Raw genomic sequence first — 25600 nt, 5'->3', positions numbered from 1 at the left:
GCCGCTGCGCACCACACATGTTTTATGCCCAGGAGTGAAGGGGTTAATTAGGGAGCTTGTAGGGTTAATTTTAGCTTTAGTGTAGTGTAGTGTAGTAGACAACCCCAAGTATTGATCTAGGCCCATTTTGGTATATTTTATGCCACCATTTCACCGCCAAATGCGAGCAAATAAAAAAAAAAACTTTACATTTTTCACAATTTTAGGTTTCTCACTGAAATTATTTACAAACAGCTTGTGCAATTATGGCAGAAATTGTTGTAAAAGCTTCTCTGGGATCCCCTTTGTTCAGAAATAGCAGATTTATATGGCTTTGGCGTTGCTTTTTGGTAATTAGAAGGCCGCTAAATGCTGCTGCGCACCACACGTGAATTATGCCCAGCAGTGAAGGGGTTAAATTAGGTAGCTTGTAGGGAGCTTGCAGGGTTAATTTTAGAGATCAGCCTCCCATCTGACACATCCCACCCCCTGATCCCTCCCAAACAGCTCTCTTCCCTCCCCCACCCCACAATTGTTACCGCCATCTTAAGTACTGGCAGAAAGTCTGCCAGTACTAAATAAGAGTTTTTTTTTTTTTTTTTTTTTTTTTTAAATAAAAATTATAAAATATTTTAGTTGTGATGGACCCCTGCCTTAGCACCAACCTCCCTGATCCCCCCCCCCCCCCCTCCAGCTCTCTAACCCTCTCCCCTACCTAATTACCGCCATCTTGGGTACTGGCAGCTGTCTGCCAGTACCCAGTTTGGCCCCACAAACCAAACTTATTTTAATTGTATTTATAACTTTTATTTGTGTTTAATTATTTCTGTAGTGTAGCAGCCCCCCCACAATACCCCCACCCCCTCCCCCTCACAGATCCTTTTAAATATAAAAAAAATAACTTTTTTTCCCCTTACTTTTTCATTGGTGTCAGTGTGGCTAATGTGCGCATGTGCATGTGCACGCGAGCCCACGTGCACGCGCATACCCGTGCACGTGTGCGCGCGCGCATCGTGCACGCGCATCGTGCGCGCACACGCTCCCTCCTCCCACCGGTCAAAGGCACCATCACTACCGGTGCAGAGAGGGCCACAGAGTGGCTCTCTCTGCATCGGAGTCTTGTAAAGGGGTATTGCAGGATGCCTCCATATCGAGGCATCACTGCAATACCCTCAGAGCTGCTGGAAGTGATTGTGATCACTTCCAGCACTCTGTTAGACAACTGACGTACCAGGTACGTCCATTGTCATTAACTGCTTGTTAATGCATGACGTACCTGGTACGTCAGTTGTCATTAAGGGGTTAATTAAATACAATATCTACAAATAACTACAATGAAATAAACTAACTAAAGTACAAAAAATAAAAAAGAACTAAGTTACAAAAAATAAAAAAATATATCTACAAACATAAGAAAAATATTACAACAATTTTAAACTAATTACACCTACTCTAAGCCCCCTAATAAAATAACAAAGACCCCCAAAATAAAAAATGCCCTACCCTATTCTAAATTAATACATTTAAAAGCTCTTTTACCTTACCAGCCCTGAACAGGGCCCTTTGCGGGGCATGCCCCAAGAAGTTCAGCTCTTTTGCCTATAAAAAAAACATACAATACCCCCCCCCCCAACATTACAACCCACCACCCACATACCCCTAATATAACCCAAACCCCCCTTAAATAAACCTAACACTAAGCCCCTGAAGATCTTCCTACCTTATCTTCACCATACCAGGTTCACCGATCCGTCCTGAAGAGCTCCTCCGATGTCCTGATCCAAGCCCAAGTGGGGGGCTGAAGATGTCCATGATCCGGTAGAAGTCTTCATCCAAGCGGGGCAGAAGAGGTCTTCCATCCGATTGAAGTCATCCAAGATGTCCGTCGTTCAGTTGTCGGCCAGGATGGATGTTCCGCGTCGGAGGTCTTCAGGATGCTGCCGCTCCGCTCCAGATGGATGTCGATAGAAGATGCCGCCTGGATGAAGACTTCAATCGGATGGAAGACCTCTTCTGCCCCGCTTGGATGAAGACTTCTACCGGATCATGGACATCTTCAGCCCCCCGCTTGGGCTTGGATCAGGACATCGGAGGAGCTCTTCAGGACGGATCGGTGAACCTGGTATGGTGAAGATAAGGTAGGAAGATCTTCAGGGGCTTAGTGTTAGGTTTATTTAAGGGGGGTTTGGGTTAGATTAGGGGTATGTGGGTGGTGGGTTGTAATGTTGGGGGGGGTATTGTATGTTTTTTTTACAGGCAAAAGAGCTGAACTTCTTGGGGCATGCCCCGCAAAGGGCCCTGTTCAGGGCTGGTAAGGTAAAAGAGCTTTTAACTTTAGTAATTTAGAATAGGGTAGGGCATTTTTTATTTTGGGGGGCTTTGTTGTTTTATTAGGGGGCTTAGAGTAGGTGTAATTAGTTTAAAATTGTTGTAATATTTTTCTTATGTTTGTCAATATTTTTTTATTTTTTGTAACTTAGTTCTTTTTTATTTTTTGTACTTTAGTTAGTTTATTTCATTGTAGTTATTTGTAGATATTGTATTTAATTAATGTATTGATAGTGTTAGGTGTAATTGTAGGTATTTTATTTAATTAATTTAATGATAGTATAGTGTTAGGTTTAATTGTAACTTAGGTTAGGATTTATTTTACAGGTAATTTTGTAATTATTTTAACTAGGTAACTATTAAATAGTTCTTAACTATTTAATAGCTATTGTACCTGGTTAAAATAATTACAAAGTTGCCTGTAAAATAAATATTAATCCTAAAATAGCTACAATGTAATTATAATTTATATTGTAGCTATATTAGGATTTATTTTACAGGTAAGTATTTAGCTTTAAATAGGAATAATTTATTTAATAAGAGTTAATTAATTTCGTTAGATTAAAATTATATTTAAATTAGGGGGATGTTAGTGTTAGGGTTAGACTTAGCTTTAGGGGTTAATACATTTATTAGAATAGCGGTGAGCTCCGGTCGGCAGATTAGGGGTTAATACTATTTATTATAGGGTTAGTGAGGCGGATTAGGGGTTAATAACTTTATTATAGTAGCGGTGCGGTCCGCTCGGCAGATTAGGGGTTAATAAGTGTAGGCAGGTGGAGGCGACGTTGAGGGGGGCAGATTAGGGGTTAATAAATATAATATAGGGGTCGCCGGGGTTAGGGGCAGCAGATTAGGGGTACATAAGGATAACGTAGGTGGCGGCGCTTTGCGGTCGGCAGATTAGGGGTTAATAAGTGTAGGTAGCTGGCGGCGACGTTGTGGGGGGCAGATTAGGGGTTAATAAATATAATATAGGGGTCGGCGGTGTTAGGGGCAGCAGATTAGGGGTACATAAGGATAACGTAGTTGGCGGTCGGCAGATTAGGGGTTAAAAAAATTTAATCGAGTTGCGGCGATGTGGGGGGACCTCGGTTTAGGGGTACATAGGTAGTTTATGGGTGTTAGTGTACTTTAGAGCACAGTAGTTAAGAGCTTTATAAACCGGCGTTAGCCCAGAAAGCTCTTAACTACTGACTTTTTTCCTGCGGCTGGAGTTTTGTCGTTAGATTTCTAACGCTCACTTCAGACACGACTCTAAATACCGGAGTTAGAAAGATCCCATTGAAAAGATAGGATACGCAATTGACGTAAGGGGATCTGCGGTATGGAAAAGTCGCGGCTGAAAAGTGAGCGTTAGACCCTTTTTTGAGTGACTCCAAATACCGGAGGTAGTCTAAAACCAGCGTTAGGAGCCTCTAACGCTGGTTTTCACGGCTAATGCCAAACTCTAAATCTAGGCCTTAGTTTGCAGCAAATACAAATTAAACTAACAGGTTTTCACTACAATTTTAACTTGCTTTTGCCTATGGTTTAGGGTACATTAATTTTCTGTCAGTTAAATAAGTGTATTGTGAATTTTGAGCAAATTTCACATGCATACATTGTTGTTTCAAATCATTTCTAGATATTTGAACACACTTAAACCCCCCCCCCCCCCACACACACACACAAACAAACAAACCGTAGAATTACCTAATATCACTATCCCAAATGGGGTCTATATATGTTGTGGTAGTGTGTCTTTGAGTACCCCCGTTATGCTATTCAGTTATTTCTAAAGAATTTGCATTAAAAACCATTTCAGAGCAAAACAAAAAATGTTTCTTTGGCTGTCCAACTACTTTTATATGACTTACAACATAATCATTCCTCTTTTAAATTGAATAGCTAGTATGTGTGTTTCCCTATTAGAACCGATTTATTATATTTAGATTAGTAGAATTTTGAAAATACTGAGGGCTTGATCATATATGCGGCATTGCCAATATGTTTGCGGCTCTAGCGATCACATATATTTTACCCGTCGCCCGGTATTTTTACTCCCATAAAATAACAAAGAACCAACGTCGCAAGTCGGTATCATATATTCAGCGCAAGGACTGGAAAGAAATGTTACTCCATTTTCACCTTGCCATACATAGGCAAGGAGTATATAAGCATCGTAACTCCTTAAAAGCCTTAACAAACACCTAACACATGTGCAATATGTACCTCTCAACCGCCACCCCCCCTACCACAGTACCTAATAAATGTATTAACCCCTAATCTACCACCTAATTAACCTATTAAACCCTAAACCGTCAACCCCCACAACGCAAAGTATCAATCTAATCACTAAGCCCCCTAACCTAACATCCCCTAAGTTAACCCCAATTAACTACAATTACTTAAAATAAAAAAAAACTATCTTTAAATTACCAAAACTAAAACATCCTATATTTACATGAAAATAAAAAAAACTAAGATTTAATTAAAATAGACAACCTATGATTACAAAAATAAAAAAAATCTTAAATTACAGAAAAATAATTAACGATATTATCCAAAAAAATTTTTTAAACTTAATCTAATACCCCTATGAAAACCAAAAAGCTACCCCAAAATAAAAAAAACCCTAATTTAACACTAAACTACCAATAGCCCTAAAAAAGGGCCTTTTGTAGCACATTGCCCTAAAGCTCTTTTACTAAATAAATAAATACAAATTACCCCCTAACTGTAAAACCCCAGGGGTCAAGCGGGAACGCATGGGAACGGAGTCCCTGAACTATTTTTGCAGGAGGAACTAAGTTCCCCCAGGACAGGGAACAATATCACTTAATGGGACAGTCTAGTCAAAATTTAAACTTTCATTATTCAGATAGGACATGTAATTTTAATCAACTTTTCAATTTACTTTTATCAAATTTGCTTTTTTTTCTCTTGGTATTCTTAGTTGAAACTAAACGTAGACAGGCTCATATGCTCATTTCTAAACCCTTGAGGGCTGCCTCTTATCACATGCTTTTTAAATTGCTTTTCAAAACAAGAGACTTGATAGTTCATGTGGGTCATATAGATAACACTGTGTTCAGGCACAGAAAGTTATTTAAGATTTAGCACAACACAATGCTAAATGCAAGTCAATAGATAATAAATAGTCACAGTCATGTGATAAGGGGGCTGTCAGAAGGTTCTTAGATACAAGGTAATCACAGAGGTAAAAAGTATATTAATATAACTGTTGGCTATGCAAAACTGAGGAATGGGTAATAAGGGATTATGCATCTTTTAAAACAATAACAATTCTATTGTAGACTATTCCTTTTAAACACAGCTGCTGCTGGTGGGAGGAGCTGGAGCACAGTCTGGTTAGAGGGATAGCAAGATCCTCTAGGAATGGGCAATAACACTTTCTACAATACACTAAATGCAAACCTGTCAGCGGTCCTGCTGTGTGATCACCCCACACTGTGTGGAACACATGGTGCTTACATTTCTGTGTGGCTTGCTTTGGGGTTATTTAGCTCCCCTATTGCACCTTAAGTGGGTGTGACAGTGTGCTTTTATTAACCAAAGTGTCTAGAGGAAGTCTTGGTGAATTCCCACACTTTTTTTTTTTTTTCCCAATGCATTTGTATGGGCATTGAACAGCCAATAGGATTTAAGTAGCTCTCATCCTATTGGCTGATTTTGAAATTTTCAGCCAATAGGAATGCAAGGTACCCCAATATAAAACGGGTACCTTGCATTCAATCTTCAGTGTGCGGCGGACAATCTTATGAAGAGGAGCCTCCACGTTGGATGACTGCTCCGCCACCAATCTTTCTCCACTCCGTGCCACTGGGATGAAGAATGCAGATGGTCCCATGCTGGATGAAGATGGTCCCACGCTGGATGAAGATGGAGCTGCCTGGAAGAAGACCTTCCCCGCCAGACTTCAGGAATGGTGAGTACCTATGTCAGGGTTAGTGTTAGGTTTTTTTTTTTTTTTTTTTTTTTAAAAGATTAGAGCTTTTTTTTTTTAAAAGGACAGTCAAGTCCAAAAAAACTTGATTAAAATAGGGCAATTTACTTATCACCAATTTTGCTTTGTTCTCTTGGTATTTTTAGTTGAAAGCTAAACCTAGAAGGTTCATATGCTAATTTCTTAGACCTTGAAGGCCGCCTCTAATCTAAATGCATTTTGACAGTTTTACACCAATAGAGGGCATTAGTTCATGTGTTTCATATAGATAACATTGAGCTCATGCACGTGAATTTACAGAGGAGTGAGCACTGATTGGCTAAAATGCAAGTCTGTCAAAAGAACTGAAATAAGGGGGCAGTCTGCAGAGGCTTAGATACAAGGTAATTACAGAGGTAAAATGTGTACTATTATAACTTTGTTGGTTATGCAAAACTGGGAAATGGGTAATAAAGGGATTATCTATCTTTTTTAAACAACCAAAAATTCTGGTGTTGACTATCCATTTTAATGGGCACTAAAAGAGCCGATTGCCCTTTTAAGGGCAATGCCCATACAAATGAACTTTAGGGGCAATGAGTAGATTAGTTTGTTTTACTGTTAGGTCTAGATTGCATCAGCCAATAGGATTTTTTCTACCTTAATCCGATTGGCTGATTCTATCAGCCAATCGGAATCTAAGGGACGCCATCTTGGATGACGTCACTTAAAGGTACCTTCATTTTGTTTTAGTCGTCCGAAGAAGAGGATGCTCCGCATCGGATGTCTTGAAGATGGAACTGCTCAGTGCAGGATGGATACAGATAGAAGATGACGTCTGGATGAAGACTTCTGCCCGTCTGGAGGACCACTTCTGCCCAGCTTGGATGAAGACTTCTGCCCGTCTGGAGGAGCACTTCGCCCGGCTTGGATGAAGACTGCTCCTGGCTTCGTTGAGGCCTTTGGCCCGGCTTGGATGAAGACTTCTCCCGGTAAGTTGATCTGCAGGGGGTTAGTGTTAGGTTCTTTTTTTTTTTTTTTTAAGGGTGAATTGGGTGGGTTTTATTTTTTAGATTATGGTTTGGGTGGCAAAAGAGCTAACTGCCCTTTTAAGGGCAATGCCCATCCAAAGGCCCTTTTCAGGGCAATGGGGAGCTTAGGTTTTTTTAGATAGTTTTTATTTTTATTTGGGGGGTTTGTTGTGTGGGTGGTGGGTTTTACTGTTGGGGGGGTTGTTTGTATTTTTTTTACAGGTAAAAATCTGATTACTTTGGGGCAATGCCCCACAAAAGGCCCTTTTAAGGGCTATTGGTAGTTTAGTTTAGGCTAGGTTTTTTTTTATTTTGGGGGGCTTTTTTATTTTAATAGGGCTGATAGATTAGGTGTAATTAGTTTGAACCTCCTAGATTTAGCTTCAACTAAGAATACCAAAAGAACAAAGCAAAATTGGTCATTTTTTTGTACGTTAGCTAATTTAATTTATTTAATTGTAGTGATGTCGCGAATAGTTCGCCGGCGAATAGTTCCCGACGAACATAGCATGTTCGCGTTTGCCGCGGACAGCGAACATATGCAATGTTTGGTCCGCCCCCTATTCGTCATCATTGAGTAAACTTTGACCCTGTACCTCACAGTCAGAAAACACATTACAACAGACCCTACCTCCCAGACCCTCCCACCTCCTGGACAGCATACATTTTAGATTCATTCGGAAGCTGCATTCTTAGTGAGAGGAGGGACAGTGTAGCTGCTGCTGATTTAATAGGGAAATCGATAGCTAGGTTAGTGTATTCAGTGTCCACTACAGTCCTGAAGGACTCATCTGATCTCTGCTGTAAGGACAGCACCCCAAAAAGCCCTTTTTAGGGCTAGAACATCAGTCTGCTTTTTTTTTTTCCTGTGTAATCTAATCTAATTGCAGTTGCCTGCCTGCCATCGTGTGTGTCAGGCTCACAGCGTATACTGTGCCCACTTGCCCAGTGCCACCACTCATATCTGGTGTAACAGTAGTGTACATTTAAAAAACAACACTTTTTTGACTGTGAAATAATAGCAGACAGCTGCCAGTACCCAAGATGGCCGCCAATAAGGCAGATGGGGAGGGTTAGAGAGCTGTTTTGAGGGGGTCAGGGAGGTTGGGGGCTAAGGGGGGATGCTACACCACAGCATATGTAAATATGCTATAAAAAAATTAAAAAAAATGTAAAAAACTTTTATTTTAGTACTGACAGACTTTCTGCCAGTACTTAAGATGGGGGGACAATTGTGGGGTGGGGGAGGGAAGGGAGCTGTTTGGGAGGGATCAGGGGGTCTGATGTGTCAGGTGGGAGGCTGATCTCTACACTAAAGCTAAAATTAACCCTGCAAGCTCCCTACAAACTACCTAATTAACCCCTTCACTGCTAGCCATAATACACGTGTGATGCGCAGCAGCATTTAGCGGCCTTCTAATTACCAGAAAGCAATGCCAAAGTCATATATGTCTGCTATTTCTGAACAAAGGGGATCCCAGAGAAGCATTTACAACCATTTATGCCATAATTGCATAAGTTGTTTGTAAATAATTTCTGTGAGAAACCTAAAGTTTGTGAAAAAGTGAACAATTTATTTGATTGCATTTGGCGGTGAAATGGTGGCATGAAATATACCAAAATGGGCCTAGATCAATGCTTTGGGTTGTCTACTACACTACACTTAAGCTAAAATTAACTCTACATGCTCCCTAATTAACCCCTTCACTGCTGGGCATAAAACACGTGTGGTGCGCAGTGGCATTTAGCAGCCTTCTAATTGCCAAAAAGCAACGCCAAAGCTATAATGGCATGTCTGGCACACAGTGTTGGGGCAAGGGTCCATCAGACCACTGATACCACTGATACCTGGTCTGCAAAGCATGGGCAGGGCAGGTATATCTCCTACACTGCGCACTGTGAAGCGGGCGTAACCCTTACACTACCTGATCAATACAACATCATACCTGATGTTTTAAAGCACGTTATTCCAAACAATTTAGGAATGTTTGGTGATTTATGCCCTTTATGGATTAAAACCAGACTCTGCATCAACTATGTAATTTTCCATGGGAGTTTTGCCATGGATCCCCCTCCGGCATTCCACAGTCCAGGTGTTAGTCCCCTTGAAACAACTTTTCCATCACTATTGTGGCCAGAAAGAGTCCCTGTGGGTTTTAAAATTCGCCTGCCTATTGAAGTCTATGGCGGTTCGCCCGTTCGCAAACTTTTGTGGAAGTTCGCGTTCGCCGTTCGCAAACCCAAATTTTTATGTTCACGACATCACTATTTAATTGTATTTAATTTAGTTAATGTATTTAATTATAGTGTAGTGTTAGTGTAACTTAGGTTAGGTTTTATTTTACAGGTAAATTTGTATTTATTTTAGCTAGGTAGTTATTAAATAGTTAATAACTATTTAATAACTATTCTACCTAGTTAAAATAAATACAAACTTGCCTGTAAAATAAAAATAAACACTAAGCTAGCTGCAATGCAACTATTAGTTATATTGTAGCTGGCTTAGGGTTTATTTTACAGGTAAGTATTTAGTTTTAAATAGGAATAATTTAGTTAATGATAGTAATATTTATTTAAATTATATTTAGGTTAGTGAGTGTTAGGTTTAGGGTTAGACTTAGGTTTAGGGGTTAATAACTTTAATATAGTGGCGGCGATGTTAGGGACGGCAGATTAGAGGTTAATAATATTTAACTGTTTGCGAGGCGGGAGTGCGGCGGTTTAGGGGTTAAAATGTTTATTATAATGGCGGCGACATTGGGGGAGGCAGATTAGGGGTTAATAAATATAATGTAGGTCGCAGGGATGTTGGGGGCAGCAGATTAGGGGTTCATAAGTATAATGTATTTGGTGGCGGTGTCCGGAGCGGCAGATTAGGGGTTAAAAATGTTATTATAGTGTTTGCGATGCGGGAGGTCCTCGGTTTAGGGGTTAATAGGTAGTTTATGGGTTTTAGTGTACTTTTTTGCACTTTAGTTATGAGTTTTATGTTACGGCGTTGTATCATAAAACTCTTAACTACTGACTTTTAAATGCGTTAGGACTCTTGACAGGGTAGGGTGTACCGCTCACTTTTTGGCCTCCCAGGACAGACTCGTAATACCGGCACTATGGAAGTCCCATAGAAAAAAGACTTTACGAAGTTTACGTAAGTCGTTTTGCGGTAAGGCCAAAGAAGTGTGCGGTGCCCCTAAACCTTCAAGACTCGTAATAGCAGCGGGCGTAAAAAAGCAGCGTTAAGAGGTCCTAACGCACAACTCGTAATCTAGCCGAATGTTTAATTGGTGACATGATACAAGTCCCACTGGTGCTTTGAGCAGCTGCCGTATTTAAATTCTGGTGCACTGAGAATATCTAGCTATGCTTCATATGCACAGAAAAATTTTAGCACTAAAACAATGCTAATTTATGCAAATACATGTATATAGCAAATATATTTCTATTCAGATGTAATTCATCTATGCATATTTAAATTTTGACCAGAATATTCCTTTATTATTCATAACTTGTTAAGATCATTACAAGTTATAAATACTTATTTCTATCAGTTATCTGTGAAAGTTTACCGTTTTAACAACATGTACCAAAGATCAAATTGTCTTTATTCAGACTTCGTCTTTATTTCCCTGATCATATGAATATTTATATAATCTTCCCTTCTATGTTCATATTTCTACTGTTTCTCGTTCATCCGCGGCGTATATTAATAACTGAACGCTTCATACATTTCCTCCATTCAGCACAGAACAGGAAATGTATGAAATGAGACCTGCTTAAAGTTCTCTTTTTTTTTTTGTTTGTTTGTCTGAGTTTCTCACTATGCTCATTGCACCTCAGAAGTTGTTTTTGTAAATTGCCAGTGGGGTATTCCAGCAACATGGTGGACTTCTTTACACGGAGTGCCAATAAACTGCGCAGGAGAGGATTAAGCCTGAACAAAGAGCCCCAGGTAGTGTTCTCTACAGCTGACTGGTTTCTAGTTGTTATTTTAAAACACAGGGGAAATTAAATATTCATGTGGGTGCACAAGAGTGACAACAATGTAGATTTACCAAGGCATTGTTAATCAACAGCAATGATCTTCTGCACATGTGTAAAGTAACCTGTATAATTTAATATAGTTGGTGGTATAAGTATGCTGCTGATGTTCAACAGTAGATATAAACACATATAGTATGTAAAGCGCATACACAAATGTGTAATATGCATATCGTATACAAAAATGTGTAAGAAGATGATATTGTTTAGCTGTCAGTAAAGTACAGTGTAAATGAAAAAGTTTGATTTAATTTTTTTTTTGTACCTTCTACAGATAGAATTGGGGATTATGATTTCTGGATTTTATATTTGTCTAGCTGCAACATTACTGGTGTGTGTGTGTGTGTGTGTAATATAATATATATATTACACACACATATATATATAGATGTGTGTGTGGTTATTTTTATTCAGAAAACCCAAGTCAATTTTTTTTTCTTTTTTTTTTTTCTTGATCGTTGATTTTGTTTCTAATGTGTGCTGCAACATACAGAAATCCCATCACTCACACAAGAATTCAAAGGGACAGTAAAGTTTTTATCACCAATTTTGCTTTGTTCTTTTGGTATTCTTAGTTGAAGCTAAATCTAGGAGGTTCATATACTAATTTCATAAACCTTGAAGGCAGCCTCTAATCTAAATGTGTTTCATATAGATAACATTGCATGTGAATTTACCAAGGAGTGGGCACTGATTGGCTAAAATGCAAGTCTGTCAAAAGAACTAAAATAAGGGGGTAGTTTGCAGAGGCGTAGATACAAGGTAATTACAGAGGTAAAATGTGTATTAATATAACAGTGTTGGTTATGCAAAACTGGGGAATGGGTAATAAATTGGATTATCTATCTTTTTAAAACAAAAAAAATTCTAGTGTTGACTGTCCCTTTAAGATTCTAGAAATGTTAGTTTATTCTGGATTATTTACTAGAAAAGAATGACGTTGCTGAAAACGGCAGTTTACATTAGGTCATATGATTGAATAGACCATTTGACACATGCAGTGTTGTTAATTTTGATCGAGGCTCACCACGGGGTCATCACTGAAAACTTATTTATTCTAAATTTGTTACAACTAGAGATGAGATTAGCATTTGGATCCTTCGTGAGTATCCGTTCAGATATTTTTGCAGCTGGATTAATTCTAGTTAAAAATCACTAGAATTAATACGGCTACGAAAAGATCCGAACGGCACAAGGGGCCGTCTACTTCTGCATTCGGATCTTTACAAATTTTCCGAATGCACATTGCTAGTTACAACTGTCACTCAAAGAGCAGAACACGGATAAACTAAAATTAGATTGATTCATTTGCTAGTAAAGCTAACAGAGATTCTCAAACTGAGTGGCATGCATTCTCTACTAGGCATTACATTTTATGAATAGGCAATAAGTCAGGCTTTTAACATTACAACTAAAGAAAATTTATTATTGTTTGTTGTATTATTGCTGTATTTGTGGTGGCCATAGTCACCCAAACAGTTGCTCACTATTTATGTCCAGCAGGGTACCTCTACGTAGGTTGTAAAAGGCATAGGTGTCTCAGATTAGTTCTATTTGATAGTGAGGTTTTATAGGGAGAAAAAAAAAACACACACAGATAAGTGGTGGCTTATAAAATAGGATGATTTTAACACCAAAGCAGGACGGTTCCTATGGGTCTTCTTTGCCTGGCAACAGATCTTGCACATTTTCAACCTTTCCCTCATCGATGAAACATGCACTGGTCACACCTATCCTCAAAAAACCTTCCCTTGATCCTACCTCCCCATCCAACTACCGCCCTATTTCCCTCCTCCCTCTTGCTTCAAAGCTTCTCGAAAAACTAGTATATGCACGCCTATCCCATTTCCTTACATTAAACTCCCTTCTTGACCCGCTGCAATCTGGATTTCGTCCCTATCACTCCACAGAGACAGCTATTGTTAAGGTCACCAACGACCTACTTACAGCAAAATCAAAAGGCCACTTCTCTCTGCTTATCCTCCTTGATCTGTCCGCAACCTTTGACACTGTCGACCACCCTCTTTTGCTCCAAACCCTTCCATACTTCGGCATCTGTGACACAGCCCTTTCGTGGCCCTCTTCCTACCTATCAGACCGTACCTTCAGTGTAGCCTTCTCTGGGGCCTCCTCTGCCCCATCACCACTTTCTGTCAGAGTACCGCAAGACTCTGTCCTCGGTCCCCTTCTCTTCTCAATCTATACATCATCACTAGGCTCCCTAATTAAGTCCCACGGTTTCCAATATCATTTGTATGCCGACGACACCCAAATTTACTTCTCTGCACCAGACCTATCTCCTTCCTTGCTAACCCGTGTCACTACTAACTGTATTTCTCGCATCTCTTCCTGGATGTCCTCCCACTACCTCAAGCTAAATCTCTCCAAAACTGAGCTCCTCATTTTCCCCCCTTCTTCCAAAATCTCCACCCCCAATATCTCTATAACTGTCGACAACTCCATCATTACCCCTACCCCGCATGCCCGATGTCTCGGGGTCTCATTTGACTCAGATCTTTCCTTCACTCCTCACATTCAGTCCTTGGCTAAAGCCTGCCGCTTCCACCTTAAAAACATCTCCAAAATTAGACACTTCCTTACACAAGATGCAACTAAGATTTTAATACACTCTCTCATTCTTTCCCGCCCTTCACTGGCTTCCTCTTACCTCTAGGATCAAACACAAAATTTTCACTCTGACATACAAGGCCCTCAACTGCACTGCTCCCCCCCCTATTTCTCAGACCTTGTCTCCAGATACTCTCCCTCCCCTCCCCTTCGCTCTGCTCATGACCTCCTACTCTCCTCCTCCCTGGTTACCTCATCGCACTCCCATTGACAGGACTTCTCCAGACTGGCTCCCATCTTGTAGAACTCTCTGCCTCGCCCCACAAGACTCTCCCCTAGTTTTGAAAGCTTCAAGCGCTCCCTAAAGACTCTACTGTTCAAGGATGCATACAACCTATGCTAACCTTACTTTATACCAGTTCCACTCCTCCATTGCTATCCCCTGAACCCCCTTAGCATGTAAGCCTAAGAGTCCAGCTGTTTGTAGATATCCTTCTTAAGAGTGGACTACAACAGTGCAACTCTTGGCAGGGCCCTCTACCCATCTGATCCCTTTAATTGTTTTGTTGTACTCCCCTTTGTTTATAGCGCTGTGGAATCTGTTGGCGCTCTACAAATAACCGATAATAATAATAATAATAATAATAATAATGTTTTCAACTTGTAAGAAGTAACGTGTTTAAACTTTCATATGTATAAAAAGCTTTATGTCTGTTGTTGTTGTTTGTTATTTATTTTTATAGCACCACAAAATGTTGTAACGCTGGGTACATAGGTAGAGGTTTAAAAATGACATAGATTTGAGATAAAAAAACATAATAGACTAAAGAAAACTAGTACAGGAGGAGTCAGGCCCTGCTCCGGAGAGCTTACAGTCTGCAGGTTGAAGGTGCAGAGACAAAAGGTTTGGGGTAGCTTGTCGCGTTTATTGTAGCTGCAGAAGTGAGTCAAGGCAGGTCAAGATTTATTTTGGGTAGGATGAAAATCAGAGAGATGGGGAGCCTCTCCGAATAGTTGAGTTTTTAAAGCAAGCAAGGTTGAAGACAGTCTGATGGAGCGGGATAGAGAGTTCCAGAGGACAGGAACAGCAGGTGAGCACTCTTGGAGGTTGGAGAGGTAAGTAGATATAATAGATGTGGAGAGATGTAGGGCAGAGGTTGATAGAGGACAGCTTTGGGAATATTTGGAGATGAGAGAGGAAATCTAGTTGGGAATGATGCTGTGGAGTGCTTTATAGGTTAGGGTTAATACATTGTATTGTAAGGTGAACCGGGAGGAAATGCAATAACATACATAGTAAATGTTCTTTTGTAGTTGAGCTCAGCAGTTTAATGTCCTTTTAAGGTAAATGTAAACTTACATGGATTAGATAGAGCATGAAATTGTAAACCACTTTCCAATTTACGTCTGTTAACAGTTTACTTGGCAATCCTATGTAAGATCAGGAGCATACATGTGTATTTAGCCATCTGGCAGCAGTGTTTGCAATATTGTTTATAGCCATGTTATACAAAGCAAACACAGCTGCCATAGACTACTCGAGACACATGCACGCTCCTGAGCTCCTTTCTGCCTACCTAGATTTGCTCTTCAACAAAAGATGCCACGAGAACAAAGCACATTTTACAGTAGAAGTAAAGTGAAAAGTTGTTTAAATTTGCATGCTCTTTCTGAACCATGAAAGTTAAATTTTGACTTTACTGTCACTGGGCCAGTATTGAATATATATGTATATGTGTGTGGACCCATGCCTCCCAGGATTGAACAAGCCTTGAATTATTGACACATTATTCAAGCTACTATTTGCAACAATTCACCATATAGGGGATTTATAGAATGTGGATAAGCCCCAGGGACTAGAGCAGTTTGGAAGCTCAAAGTAACATGGAAGTGGTTGTGTATATATGTTTATATATTTATATATTTTCCTATACATATTTTAGCAACATTACATACCACAAAGGACAGAACCTTTATGTAAATATTACTTTTTTTTTTTTTTTTTAAAGAGTCCATAAACGTGTTTGGAGAGCTCGTATAAGTACATTAGGGACTATAGTTTTCATTAAATGTTTCAATATGCTTCCCATTCATATACTGAATATATTACACACTATTAAATAGACTAATTCTCTATGTACTGTAGAAAGACAACTGTGGTAGAGAGAAAGTAAATTGTCTCATTTATATCTTGAGCAATACTAAGTTTAAAAATACAGTAGATTAATCAAGCTCAGTACAGTATATCTGTACATTCTAAAATCTGGTGAGAGAAAACTTCCTGTAGCTAAACTTTATCTAAAATAGTAATTGGATACCCCTGTATTTACAAAAGCAGTGGCCTTGCCAATGAGAATGCAATTTCTCTGGTAAATGTCATAGACACTCATTCTCTTCACATCAAATATTTGTTGGAGGCAGAGTTACCTATCAGCTCCTACTGATAATAGGACATTTATGTTTAAAGGGACAGTCTAGTCCAAAACAAACTTTCATTATTCAGATAGGGCATGTAACTTTAAGCAATTTTCCAATTTACTTCTATAACCAATTTTGCTTTGTTCTCTTGGTATTCTTAGTTGAAAGCAAAATCTAGGAGGTTCATATGCTAATTTCTAAGCCCTTAAAGGCTGCCTCTTAGCTCAGGGCATTTTTACAGTTTTTCACCACTAGAGGGTGTTAGTTCATGTGTTTCATATAGATAACACTGTGCTCACGCACGTGGACTTCCTAGGAGCCCGCACTGATTGGCTAAAATGCAAGTCTATCAAAAGAACTGAAATAAGGGGCAGTTTGCAGTGGCTTAGATACAAGATAATCACAGAGGTAAAAAGTGCATTAATATAACTGTTGGTTATGCAAAACTAGGGAATGGGTAATAAAGGAATTATCTATTTTTTTATTTTTTTTTAAACAATAAATATTCTGGTGTAGACTATCCCTTTAGGTGAATAGTTGTTGTAATAGTGCTATGTATCACTTTATAACTGCATAAAGTAATATGCCATATAGAGGTGGCCCTTGTTTTACAATGGTTCAATTTACACCGTTTCAGAATAACAACCTTTTTTTCCAGTCATGTGACTGCTATTGAAAAGCATTGAGAAGCAGTGGATTTATTAAAATAGCCAGTAGGTGGAGCTGTCCGCTTGTGTGCAAAGCCAAGCAAGCTGAAATTAATCAGTTTAACCAGACCTGAGCTATCAAGCAGATTTCAAAGGAACAAGATCTTCCTGTCTATAAATCAGTCCAGATTGGAATGCATAGAAAGAACTGTTTGCAGAAAAATGCAAGTGAAGTCTGTGTTGTGTGATTATTTTATTAGGTTTATAATGATGTTTAGCAAATGTTTTTGTTCATTTAACTTAGTTTAATTATATGTTGTGTGATTATTTTATTAGGTTTATAATGCTGTTCAGCATTTAAAGTCTTAATTTCAAAGCTTAGGTGTTACTTATGACAGGTTCCAGGCCCCTCTCAAAATTATCTCCCTCACTTCCCATTGACTTACATTATAAACTGGGTTTTGATTTACAACCATTCCTTCTGGAACCTAACCCCAGCGTAAACTGAGGGCTACCTGTAATTTAAACTACATTTCTAATGCACAGCTCAATGTAAATTCAGGTTACATGTTCACGCTGTTTCTGTTTGTCCAAATAAGCAGACTTGCTTGCAGAAATGTAGAATATTCAATAATCAAATAACAGGCACAGAAACAGTTTGTACTTTACAGATGGGTAACGTATCTGCATTTAAAATTGTGGCATCTGGGCTTTGGGTGGTTGCAAGTTTAAAGGGACATTGTGCTGTACAATTTTATCCCCTTTAATGTGTTCCCAGAGATCATTTTTATCTGCTAGTGTATGAAATTGTTAATTAAATAATTTACCTTTTTTGTCATTTAAAAAAGCTGGATTTGCCTGTTAATACCATCACCTATACTAAAAATATGAATGTTTTTGTATTTTCTAAAGAAAAGTTTTATATGCACACGTTTCAGCAGCTGCCCAGAGGGTGATGTGTGTGAGGGAAGGTAAAATGTTAATTTTCAATTGCTTTAAGTTATCAGCCTTTATGTATAGACAGAGATAAGACCAGGAGGCATGTGTGTACAGAGACATAGATAAGGTAAGGATGTCTGCTCTTTCTGCACGCTCAGCCTTTTAAATGAGTTGTGTTTTTTAATAAGCAAAACACAGATATTTCAATATCAAAAGGATAAGGTAACCATGGTAAATGTCTTGCAATGAAGTATAATAACCCAAAGGGACAATGATATTTATAAAGAATATAGGTATACGTGTAATAGCTACATAATAAGACATTAACTCTATATTGAGTTGAATGCTTATAGTGTTTGATGTTATGCAGTTATTATATGTTACCACTTATATATCAAATCAAATTTGAGACATATTTTTGTATCCAAGGGAAAATTAGTGCTTATTTGTATTGAGTAACAAGATTTTCTTGCTTTTAAAATCCATATGTCAATTCATCTACAGATGTCTTATTCAGAAAACATGTGTCAAGATCAGAATATTACTTCCTATTTTAATTATTTATCCCATAATTTCATCATTGATGCATTAATTTGGGGGTATGTTTTTTGATCGGATATATGCGCTAATCATTCAAAAACCATATAGTGAAAAAGTTACTGCCTATTTCCTCTTCTAAATATGTCCCTTTTATATATTATGTATAGATTTATAAGAAACTTTTATAGGAGATGGCTTCATTTAAGCCTTTAGGTGCAGCTGATTGCAATTCCTGAATCCATCTGCATTGCTTTTGTAGAATCCTTTTTGTGATATTGCCCCTTCTCCCTTTTTAGTTTGTTGTTCAATGGCAAAAAATGAAATATCATATTTGTGCCCTCGATGTACTGTGTTCATATGTTGGGCTAAAGGTACATTACGATTCCATTTAATGTCCCCTATATGTTCCAATACTCTAGTGCGTAGTTCTCTTGAGTTTTCACCTACATAGATGAGGGGACATTTGTACATTGCAACATAAATCACTCTTCGTGACCTACAGTTCAGAAAGTCTGAAATTTAATTTTTCTTAATTGTTTTCGGATGTGTGAAGAGTTTTGTAGAGGCCATATTTTTGCATGCCTGACAACGTCCACATTTGAAGAAACCTTTTGATTCTTTCAACCATGTTCTTGGTGTAAGATATTGTGAATGATATTATTCTTGTCATCAAAGGTTCCTTTTTATTCTGATAGTACCACCCAAAAAAAATTTGAGGATGGGTATTCCATTTGGACAATATCTATGCGCCAGACATAACTGCAGCACAGAAGTTGATTTTGAACTTGAGGCAAATGTATTGAGGCGAAGATTTAAATAAAGAGGCTATCCGAGTAGATGCTTGAAGAAAGCTTACTAAAGAGCAAAGGCTCTAGAGAGATCAGAATAATAGGAACCTTCGATGACAAGAATAATATCATTCACAATCTCTTTCGAAGACATTGGCATGTGCTCCAGGAGGATGATGAACTCAAGGAGGTTGTCACTGACAAACCAACAATAACACATAGAAGATACAAGAATTTGAAAGATATCCTAACGGATAGTCATTTCTCACAAGTACAGCCAAGAACATGGTTGAAAAAATCAAAAGGTTTCTTCAAATGTGGACGTTGTCAGGCATGCAAAAATATGGCCTCTATAAAACTCTTCACACATCCGAAAACTAAGAAATATGAAATTTCAGACTTTCTGAACTGTAGGTCACGAAGAATGATTTATGTTGCAATGTACAAATGTCCCCTCATCTATGTAGGTGAAACCTCTAGAGAATTACGCACTAGAGTATTGGAACATATAAGGGACATTAAAGGGGCACTGAACCCACATTTTTTCTTTTGTTATTTAGATAGAACATGCAATTTTTAAACAACTTTCTAATTTACTCCTATTATCAATTTTTCTTCTTTCTTTTGCTATCTTTATTTGAAAAAGAAGGCATCTAAGCTTTTTTTTGGTTCAGGACTCTAGAGAGCATTTTTTTATTGGTGGATGAATTTATCCACCAATCAGCAAGGACAACCCAGGTTGTTCACCAAAAATGGACCGGCATCTAAACTTACATTCTTGTATTTCCTATAAAGATACCAAGAGAATAAAGAAAATGTAATAATAGGAGTAAATTTGAAAGTTGCTTAAAATTTCATGCTCTATCTGAATCACGAAAGAAAACATTTTGGGTTCAGTGTCCCTTTAAATGGAATCGTAATGTACCTGTGGCCCAACATATGAACACAGTAAATCGAGGGCACAAATATGATATTTCATTTTTTGCCATTGAACAACTAAAACTAAAAGGGAGAAGGGGCAATATCACAAAAATGCTTCTACAAAAGGAATGCAGATGGATTCATGAATTGCAATCAGCTGCACCTAAAGGCTTAAATGAAGCCATCTCCTATAAAAGTTTCTTATAAATCTATACATCTATACTATAATGTTTGTAATGGCCATCGGCAGTTGCGCACACATCCTCAATGGAATGTTGGCAGCGTAAGGGCAAAAGATGAATTCCAAAAATGGCAGGGTGGTAAAAAAACCCCACCGAAGGTGGATTCTTTCACCACCCTGTCATTTTCGGAATCCACCGGGATGCAGCGAAGACAAACAGAGCATTAAAAAAACAACACCTAATCGCCCACATTAAAGTATTAAAAAAAAAAAAAACACCTCCCGCATGAAATAGAACAATAAAAAATCCTACACGAAGTATTAACTACTAAACCGCAAAATCCCTACATTACAATAAACCTATTTACCCTATTAACTCCTAAACCGCAAAACCCACAACGCAAATAACTATTTAAATAACTAAGTACAGTACACTAATCTAACAACCCCTTACCTTACACCCCCTAAAATAAACCCAAATTATCTAAACTAATACATTCTAAAGTTACAAAAAATAAAAAAAGCTAACATTACAGAAAATAAAAAAAATCAAATTCCCAAATTTAACAAAATTAAACCTAATCCCTTTTAAAATAAAGACCCCCCAAAATAAAGACACCCCCTACTCTAATAATAGACCAGTAGCCGTTAAAAGGGCTTTTTGCAGGGCATTGCCCCAAGATAATCAGCTCACCAAAAATATACAAAGTTCCTCCTAACATTAACCCATCCACCCCGCAAAATAAAAGAACCTAACACCAAAAAACCTAAATTACCCAATATAATTTCACTTGCTCTCATGCTATTGGCTAATTTAACTAGCCAATAGGATTTGAGTAGCTTTCATCCTATTGGCTGATTTGAATTGGAAGAATCAAATCAGCCAATAGGAATTCAAGGTACGCCATCTTTAATCGCGTACCTTGAATTCACTATTCAGTGTACGGTGGAGATTGTAGGAAGAGGATCCTCCATGCTCCATGGCTCCACGATCGCTGGCCTTCAGTTCCAGGGTCGCCAGTCTTCAGTTCCGCGGTCTTCAATCTTAATCACCGCTCTGCGCAGGATGTTCCTGGAAGAAGATGAGGTTGCGCTTGGAAGAAGACTTCACCGCCTGAAACAGGACCTTCTCTGCCGGACTTCAGGAACCGTGAATACCAACCTGGGGGTTAGACTTATGATTTTTTAATGGTTTTTTGGGGAATTTGTTTTTATTTAGATTAGGGATGGGCAGAAAGAGCTAAAGTAAATGCCCTTTTAAGGGCAATACCCAAACAAATGCCCTTTTCAGGGCAATGGGTAGTTTAGGTTTTTTAGTGTTAGGTTCCTTTATTTTGGGGGGTGGGGGGTTTAATGTTAGGTGGGATTTTGTATATTTTTTTGTAAAAGAGCTGATTATCCTCGGGGCAATGCCCTGCAAAAAAACATAATTTATGTAAGAATTTACATGATAAATTAATTTCTTTCATATTGGCCCCCTCACCACACCCACAATTCAGTTTAACGAATAGCCAAGTAGTGGGGTCATAAAGAAAGGAGTAAAAAGCATCAACAAAGGAATTTGGAAATAATTGTGCTTTATACAAAAAATCATAACCACCATAAAAAAAGGGTGGGCCTCATGGACTCTTGTCAATATGAAAGAAATTAATTTATCAGGTAAATTCTTACATAAATTATGTTTTCTTTCATGTAATTGGCAAGAGTCCATGAGCTAGTGATGTATGGGATATTAATACCTAAGATGTGGAACTCCACGCACGAGTCACTAGAGAGGGAGGGATAAAAATAAACAGCCATTTTCCGCTGAAAAAATAATCCACAACCCAAAATATAAGTTTTGACAAGAAAAAAAATAAAACATCTGCAGAAGAATCAAACCGAAACAGCTGCCTGAAGAACTTTTCTATCAAAAACTGCTTCTGAAAAAGCAAATACATCAAATTGGTAGAATTTAGTAACTGTATGTAGAAGACCAAGTTGCCGCTTTGCAAATTTGATCAACTGAAGCTTCATTCTTAAAAGCCCTCGAAGTGGAGACTGATCTGAGTAGAATGAGCTGTAATTCTCTGAGGCGGGTCCTGACCCGACTCCAATAAGCTTGAAGAATCAAAAGCTTTAATCAAGAAACCAAGGAAATAGCAGAAGTTTTCTGACCTTTTCTAGGACCAGAAAATATAAGAAATAGACTAGAAGTCTTCTTGAAATCTTTAGTAGCTTCAATATAATATTTCAAAGCTCTCCCCACATCCAAAGAATGTAAGGATCTTTCCAAAGAATTCTTAGGATTAGGACACAAGGAAGGGACAACAATTACTCTTCTAATGTTGTTAGAATTCACAACCTTAGGAAAAAATTTAAATGAAGTCTGCAAAACCGCCTTATCCTGACGAAAATCAGAAAAGGAGATTCACAAGAAAGAGCAGATAGCTCAGAAACTCTTCTAGAAGAAGAGATGGCCAAAAGGAACAACACTTTCCAAGAAAGTAGTTAAATGTCCAAAGAATGCATAGGCTCAATATGGAGGAGCCTGTAAAGCCCTCCAAACCAAATTAAGACTCAGAGGAGGAGAGATTGATTTAATGACAGGCTTAAATATGAACTAAAGCCTGTACAAAACAGTGAATATCAGGAAGTTTAGCAATTTTTCTGTGAATAAAACAGAAAGAGAGCAGAGATTTGTTCCTTCAAGGAACTTGCAGACAAAACCTTATCCAAACCATCCTGAAGAAACTGTAAAATTCTTGCAACTCTAAAAGAATACCAAGAGAATTTATGAGAACACCATGAAATGTAAGTCTTCCAAACTCGATAATAAATCATTCAAGAGACAGATTTACTAGCTTGTAACATAGTATTAATCACTGAGTCAGAGAAACCTCTATGACTTAGCACTGAGTGATCAATTTCCATACCTTCAAATTTAATGATTTGAAAATCTGATGGAAAAACGGACCTTGAGACAGTAGGTCCGGCCTTAACAGAAGTGGCCAAGGTTGGCAGCTGGACATCCGAACAAGACCCGCATACCAAACCCTGTGAGGCCATGCTGGAGCCACCAGCAACACAAACGATTGTTCCATGATGATTCTGGAGATCACTCTTGGAAGAAGAACTAGAGGCGGGAAAATATAAGCAGGTTGATAACGCCAAGAAAGTGTCAGCGCACCCACTGCTTCTGCCTGAAAAACCCTGAACCTGGACAGGCATCTGGGAAATCTCTCTTTTAGACGAGAGGCCATCAGATTTATCTGCAGAAAACCCCATATCTGAACAGTCTGAGAAAACACATCTGAATGGAGGAACCACTCCCCAGGATGTAAAGTCTGACGGCTGAGATAATCCGCCTCCCAATGTCTATACCTGGGATATGCACCACAGAAAATAGACAGGAACTGGATTCTGCCCAAGCAAGTATCCGAGATACTTCTTCATAGCTTATGGACTATGAGTCCCACCCTGCTGATTGGCAAATGCCACTGTATGTGATATTGTCTGTTTGAAAATAAATGAACAGTTCTCTCTTTAACAGAGGCCAAAGCTGAAGAGCTCTGAGAATTGCACAGGGTTCTAAAATATTGATTGGTAATCTCGCCTCTTGAGATTTCCAAACCCCTTGTGCTGTCAGAGATCCCCAAACAGCTCCCCAATCTGAAAGACTTGGATCTGTAGAGATCATAGTCCAGGTTAGGTGTAATGAAAATCTGTCAATTGAACAGAAGGATCAAATGTGCAGGTTATCTAAGGGTGTGATTTAAAGTTGTATGACAAGGTATCAATTTAGCAAAATACTTTATGCTTGGGAATTGGTTGTATGACATTGTCACACCTTGCAGAAAGAATTTTGCAAAGTTGAAACTATGTAACAATCTATATACCACTGCCTTGTTGTGCAATTGTTCTTGGAACTGCTACAACTGCAGGCTGTGGATGAGTGATCACTATATAAAATATAAATATATAATATAATATAATATATATTGTGAGGAATAAGTAGAACAATATGTTCTGACTTCAGGCAAGGCTAGAATAATATTCAAGCACAGCTTAATTAAGAAATCTGACATACAGATAAAGTAAGGTAGAATTGATAGGAGAAAACTTATGCGGAGTGGAAAGTGCTTTAACTCAACAGACTTGAAATCTCAAGTATAGCAATTTGAAGGCAGTTATTTTCAGCAATCGGTTCAGAGACTAAGTGCACAAGCAAACAAAAGCTGACTGAACATTTGGTTATTCAATATAAGTTTGCAGTAGCCTGCATGTACATAGGACAAGGCAAGGAAGATCTTAACTACAGGTAATCGCTGTAAGTACTTACTAAGTTTTATCCTGCAGCGGAAGTCTGACCTGTTTGTTACACGCTCCAGCTTGTTTGACCGCGGCTCCGAGTTCAGATGTGTGGGCGGTCCTAAACCCGGGAGGCTGACAAATGCGTGAGAGACGTAAGACTGCAAACGTTTCAGGATCAGGTGGAAGGCTTGATAGTAGGAGGATTCACAGGCAGTGCGTAGTGAATGGATCAATAACAAGCAATGTGCTAAGACGAAATGTAAGCTTATAAAGGTTGAGCTGTGATGCCTTAAAGCCACAGTACTAAATCACAATTAGGACAATTAACATGATAAGTCCCCAACTCAAGGAAAACCTCCAGGTGTTCAAGGTGAGGGCCGATCCGGATTCCGTCTATGGAACAAGGAGACCAAACGTAGTGCAGATAAATTAGATGCTGGTTCCCATGTATCATCGTCATGAGGATAGCCCTTCCAATGTATTAAATACTGTAACTCACCATGGGAATGTCTGGAATTGAGAACTTCAACCTCAGCTGGAATATGAGGTATCCAAAGGTGTTCTGGAGGTTGTAAAGCCTGTGTTAGTTCTGTTCTGACTGGGTGGTATGGTTTGAGTAGTGACACATGGAAGGATGAATGTATCCTATAGAATTCAGGCAAATCGAGCATGACAGCATTAGGGTTAATGACTCTGGTGATTGGAAATTGTCCAATGAACAGTTGGTTAAACTTCCTGGTGGATGCCGGAATTCTTAAATTACGAGTCGATAACCAGACTAAGTCTCCGATTTTGGATTCTGGTGCTGGATGTCTTCGGAGGTTATAGAAATGTTGCTGTTGAGTCTGAGCCTGTTTTATATTCTCCTGTAATGTCTTAAAGTTTTGTGATATTGTGTTCACAAAATCATTGACTATGGGACAAGAAGGTTGGTCATTCGGATTTAAATCGAAAGTTGGGTGGAAACCATCATTTGAGTAGAATGGTGTCATTTGTGTGGA

At 38.6% G+C, this 25600-nt stretch overlaps 1 protein-coding gene across 3 annotated transcripts in view; it reads left to right on the top strand.

The window, feature by feature from the left end:
* The window catches only part of ARHGAP27 (Rho GTPase activating protein 27), a 244516-nt gene that overhangs the window by 103326 nt on the left and 115590 nt on the right, over positions 1-25600 (top strand). Inside the window, exon 1 of one of the 3 annotated variants that reach the window (XM_053699610.1) lies at positions 11064-11215. The exons of the other annotated variants lie outside the window; for them this stretch is intronic. Coding sequence (XP_053555585.1) covers positions 11144-11215 — 72 coding nt within the window. The 5' untranslated portion in view covers positions 11064-11143. Of the gene's footprint in view, positions 1-11063; positions 11216-25600 lie in introns of those variants that run through there. 3 annotated transcript variants of the gene reach the window in all.

The sequence above is a fragment of the Bombina bombina genome, chromosome 1 (genome assembly GCF_027579735.1).
Source record: "Bombina bombina isolate aBomBom1 chromosome 1, aBomBom1.pri, whole genome shotgun sequence".
Lineage (NCBI taxonomy): Eukaryota > Metazoa > Chordata > Amphibia > Anura > Bombinatoridae > Bombina > Bombina bombina.
Note: the sequence above shows the minus strand (reverse complement) of the source record. Positions and strands in the feature narration are given on the sequence as shown.